The following is a 4,682-nucleotide window of genomic DNA, read 5'->3' on the forward strand; positions in this document are numbered from 1 at the left end:
TATATATATATAGTCCTCAAATGCCACTACATGAACAGTTACATGTAACCAAGAAGGGTTAAAAGACATCTAAGCATCAAGAAGACAAGTAAACTATTAGAATTTCATAAATTAGAGAATTTCTTCATTGTTTCAAGGTGTTTAGACAGCATGAAATAAATTTAAACCTGGGATTCTTTAAAATACCGAATTGTTGATAGGACAACAGGAACATTGCTGACACCTCCTTTGGCTGTGTCCTCAGGGAGGCCGTAAACAGCAGCTGGTCAGCCAATCAGGGTGACTCGGCCAGCTCCAGCGACGAGACGTCTTCGGCCAATGGTGACAGTCTGTTCTCCATGTTTTCTGGGCCGGACCTTGTAGCGGCAGTTAAACAGAGGAGGTAAGTCCCAAACTCAGCCACTGGCTTGGATGTTTTTCATCATCTTCAGTGAGGCAGCTTTACCATTGAAGGCTGCACTGATAGGTTTTCCCGTTTTGCTACACATTATTGCTGATGTGGCTCAGATCTAAATTTCTCTGTTCTCAGGAAACACAGCTGTGGTGAGCCGGAGGTGTGCACCCTGCCCTCACCACCACTTCATCACATGTGCGACGATAACCAGGTGAAGTAGGACCCTCCCCAGTATTTAGAGCACTGGGCATGGATGGAACATATCTTTTAACCAGTGTTGACACTTTGCAACCTACTCGTGGGAATACATTTTTTAAATGGCATTAGCTTTTTTTGCCATCGAGAAGCATTGGAATTAGTTGTACATTTTGTCAAAATTTTAAGGGATAATCTCGTTTTTTTTATAGATTATTGACCTTATCAGCTTTGCTAATGAGTCCACTGTGTTCCACAGGACAGCAAAACTAAAACCTGGCCTCCCAAAGCGCCATGGCAGCACTCCACCCACACCAACACCATGCCCAATCCCAGCTCTTCCTTGTACCAGATGAACATCCCCCCTTCCTCCCAGTGGAGTGACTCCATGCAGATGCTGCAGTCTCCTGTGTGGTCCACAGCCAGCGACTGCTCCCCTTCCACCGGCATCTCCTCTGGTTTTCCCTTCACCCAGCAGCAACAGCAACAGCAGCAGCAGCAGCAGCAACACAAACCCATGACCAAGGGCTTTAAATCCTTCCCCCTCAAACATGAGCACAGGCCCTCCTACCTTCACCAGTACTGATCAGTCTAATGTCGGTGAAGTGCCACCGAGAGCCTGTAGCTTTGCGAGATGAGCCACTGAGTGGGCCGAGCTGCAACCATTACAGTCCACACCCACTGAATTGGAAGATTTCAAAGCCTCAGAGGCAAAATTAAGTATACACACTGGCTCAACATTTTTGTACCTATATTTTTCCATGTCAAACATCCCCATTTGAAAAAGAGACATATTTTGAAGTTTTTTAACGACAGGTGCATGTGTCATGCGGGCAGCAGTTAGTCTTGTGGTCGTTTCTCTGTCTGTCGAGCTGACGTCTCCTCAGACAAGAGCTGGAGACGTGCACGGCCGTCACCCACTTGCTTCTGCAGCTGAATGTGTGTGTAAATGAGGGGATTTCAAGAGGGCAAGGGCTTGAAATGCTCTCATTTGGCCCATAATAAATATACTGTGTCTACATAGCTGTAACTGCCCAATCTCACGCAAGATGACTCAGAATACAGCTACCATTTACTGTTTCATAGCTTGTAAAATACTGAAGTTGATATATAAATATTTAGTTCTTTTTATTAAGAGGCTTTGAGCAGGCTCAGCATAAATATAGTAAGTCACTGCAGAGGTGTAATTTGAGAGAAATACACTACTTTTTCAAACAACTGACCAGAGTTAAGAATTATAGCAGTAACTATGTGCCATGTTGGTATTGATAGCACTTGCAGAATATTATTCTCAACCAAAGCGTTGTTCAGAAGTTGAATGGTGCTGAAGAGATAAGAGGCGATCTGAGATTATTGATAAACAGTGAAGTTGCACACCCTATTGGATGAGAGCATTAGGGAACATCTTCACACCCAGAAGCGCAGTCATTTCCTCCTCTCTAATTGGCAGTTGTTTGCTCCAGATTGACACTAACTCCCATAAACCTAACTTTAGTTCCGTTTAATACAATATTTTTCTTGTACAATTATTGACAGTATTAATCTTATTTTTGTATTTTCTTACATGTTATACCATTACTGTATGTTAGTATTCTTGTAGGCATATAACATAAAACATTATTTTCCACCTCCCAATATGTGAAAAAGCACATTTCTTTCCTACAGAGTTGAACTACACCATCTATCTATAAAAGTTACCAAATATGCCATGCTAAACACTAAAACATTGTGTGTTTTAGGGTGTTTTTGAGCCCTTGTTTCTTCGGTTTCTATGGCAATGGGCTGTATTTAAAAAGCCCAGAATGTTATCTTTTTGTGATGTTTGCGGATGCCAATGTTGCCTGTATTTATGAAATGACACCATGTTTTCAGAAAACTAACATACTTAACATGTTTACAGAGAATTGTTTGCTGTATATACATATAAATATATATCTTTTTATAGTTAATGTGCTTTGCACAATCAAGATATAGGGTTTGTTGCTTTTTGTCTGTGTTATCTCCCTAACTGTTGCAGCCTTTTTTAAAGACATCATTACAGACCTTGGACTGTAACTGTTAGCTTCTGAGCTGTGTCAAATGGTTTACTAGTGGCTTCTACAAAATAAAAAAATGAATAAAAAAAACACGTTGCCCTGATAGAAGATATGAAGGGGGACTGCTTGGCTTATTGTTCTCTTGAGCTGGCAACTGAAACTTTCCAAGTGTACCAGCAATGCAAAAAAATGAATAAAAATGACTAGCAATTCAAAATGCTGCCTTTGTAGTTCATCTGCTTAAAAGCTGCTCACTTTTCTCCTTGAATGTTTTCTTCACACTGTCTTCAGCCCCTGCTGGAAACATTTGATATTTTTGAGCATCCTGTGACCTTATACAATCTGGTCTCTGAACAGCGTGATTTAGGAAAATGACCCCCAAGAGCAACTCTTTAAAAATATAGTTTTAATGTACAATTCATACTAAAATGACATTTTGAATTCACAGAATTTTCACATAAACATTCAATACAGCCTTACAGAACTGAAGTACCAGTGGTCCTGGTATGGGTAGTATTACTGAAAACTGTTAGTTTTAATAAATGTTTTCTTGTGATGTAAAATATTTCCCAACCATATTGTCAAATATTGGACACCCCATCCCAACTCCACTGACCGAAGCTGCCATGATCATGTCCCTCCATGCCCATTCCCAGTTGGTGTTGAGGTTTCATTAGATGTAGTCTGTAAACAGAAACAATAACAGAGTATTAGGAATAAGCAACAAGTCGGGAACGCTACCGATTATAGTATTACTGCAGTGATCACTCGTTAATTGTGCAATTCTTCTTTACATTTGAGGAGGGAAGCGTGATGTCTGGGCTGGCATCAGCTATGGTTGCCAAATATACGATGTTGCGGTGCAGGATCTGTTGGTATCTGTTGAAAAAGAAGAAAAACATCCGTTGAAAGTACCCCAAAAAAAGAGACGCACATCAGCACGAGTCACACCACTCGACGGTGTGCAGACGAATGCTGCATTGCGGCTTGTATAGCGTCCTTATTCACCAACTTGTAACCACTATTTAGCATTCACGCTAGCTAAGTTGGTGGCAGGGCACAAAGGGTTGTTTTAACTTACTGTACACATTCCACTGCTCGTCCTTTCTGCATGTACTCAGTGATGCATCTTATTAACTGGTCGTTTTCATCTAGCAGCTGGGAGGGACAGACAAAACAGAAGATGAACCGACCTGACTAGCGTTAGCTAATACAGCAGGTAATATTTCGATTTTAGCAGACGTTAGCGACTACTGGAAACAACAAAGCCACTGTGTGCAACACCAACTATTTTTAGTTGTAAGTACAGAACAAAAATACTGTTGGTATTTAGCATGAATGTAGCCTAAGTGTAAACAAAGAGTGAAGTACACTAATGTTGGTGAACTGTGAACAAGATAACTAGCGGGTCGCTAGCTAGCCAATTGCTAAAGCTCACACCATAGCTAGGTGAATGTACGGTGATATAGCTAGCTAGCTAAGCTAACGGCTGCCGTTAGTTGGCCGCTTCGTTTAATATCCTTTGCTTGTGTCTTACCCACTGTATTGTTTCCTGGTTAATTTTCGCCTTTCCTCGGAGTTTCTTTGGCACAAAGACAATCGACATTTTGTGTCGCAGTTGGTTTGCCACTTGTTTGTGTTTAGCTACAACCATAGACCATACAGTCTATGGCTACAACAGAACGCGTCTTCTGCTATTACTGTCTTCTTCCTTGATTGGGTTGATCGACGACCGTGTCATCTTGTTGCACTACCGCCATCTTCCGGAGAGCTGCAGTCTAACAATCCTGAATTAAAAAATGAACCCGGCGTGTTTCCGACATTGGAGGCCTATAAATACCTAAATACAGCTCGATTCCTTTGAAATATTGGTAGTTCTTGGTCCAGTTGTGACGTAATGGATGTACCTATAGAGATGGTCCTTGGTAAAGAGCCTTAGAATTTGATAACGCTCTCTATCACAATATCTCGCAAGTCTAGACCCCCAAACCGTTGTTACTGCATGTAGTATGCCTACACCTGTCAGCACTGAGACTGTAATCCAGATTGGAAATCTA

General features: G+C 41.4%; 2 protein-coding genes across 3 annotated transcripts in view; one reads left to right on the forward strand and one right to left on the reverse strand.

Annotated features, from left to right (window-relative positions):
- Positions 1-2,842, forward strand: part of garre1 (granule associated Rac and RHOG effector 1) — a 31,837-nt gene extending 28,995 nt beyond the window's left edge. For both annotated transcript variants that reach the window (XM_032517064.1, XM_032517065.1), the window contains exons 13-15: positions 245-382; positions 530-605; positions 849-2,842. In XM_032517064.1, coding sequence (XP_032372955.1) covers positions 245-382; positions 530-605; positions 849-1,175 — 541 coding nt within the window. In that variant the 3' untranslated portion in view covers positions 1,176-2,842. The remainder of the gene's footprint in view (positions 1-244; positions 383-529; positions 606-848) is intronic.
- Positions 2,843-3,037: 195 nt separating this feature from the next.
- Positions 3,038-4,543, reverse strand: ss18l2 (ss18, like 2). The gene is made up of 4 exons (XM_032517189.1): positions 4,163-4,543; positions 3,707-3,783; positions 3,420-3,504; positions 3,038-3,309 (listed from the first exon to the last, which is right to left on the reverse strand). The coding sequence occupies exons 1-4, from the start codon at positions 4,277-4,279 to the stop codon at positions 3,256-3,258; spliced, it is 333 nt and encodes a 110-aa protein (XP_032373080.1). The 5' UTR covers positions 4,280-4,543; the 3' UTR covers positions 3,038-3,255.
- Positions 4,544-4,682: the final 139 nt, after the last annotated feature.

This window comes from Etheostoma spectabile, chromosome 1 (genome assembly GCF_008692095.1).
Source record: "Etheostoma spectabile isolate EspeVRDwgs_2016 chromosome 1, UIUC_Espe_1.0, whole genome shotgun sequence".
NCBI lineage: Eukaryota > Metazoa > Chordata > Actinopteri > Perciformes > Percidae > Etheostoma > Etheostoma spectabile.

What these genes read in the sequence shown, in the direction of transcription:
- ss18l2 (XM_032517189.1), bottom strand. Translation starts at nt 4,279, where the DNA reads ATGGTTGTAGCTAAACACAAACAAGTGGCAAACCAACTGCGACACAAA. An exon ending in ACCAGGAAACAATACAGTGG is followed by an intron (nt 3,784 to 4,162) that starts GTAAGACACAAG and finishes TGTCCCTCCCAG; the next exon opens with CTGCTAGATGAAAACGACCA. An exon ending in TCACGCTTCCCTCCTCAAAT is followed by an intron (nt 3,310 to 3,419) that starts GTAAAGAAGAAT and finishes TTCTGTTTACAG; the next exon opens with ACTACATCTAATGAAACCTC.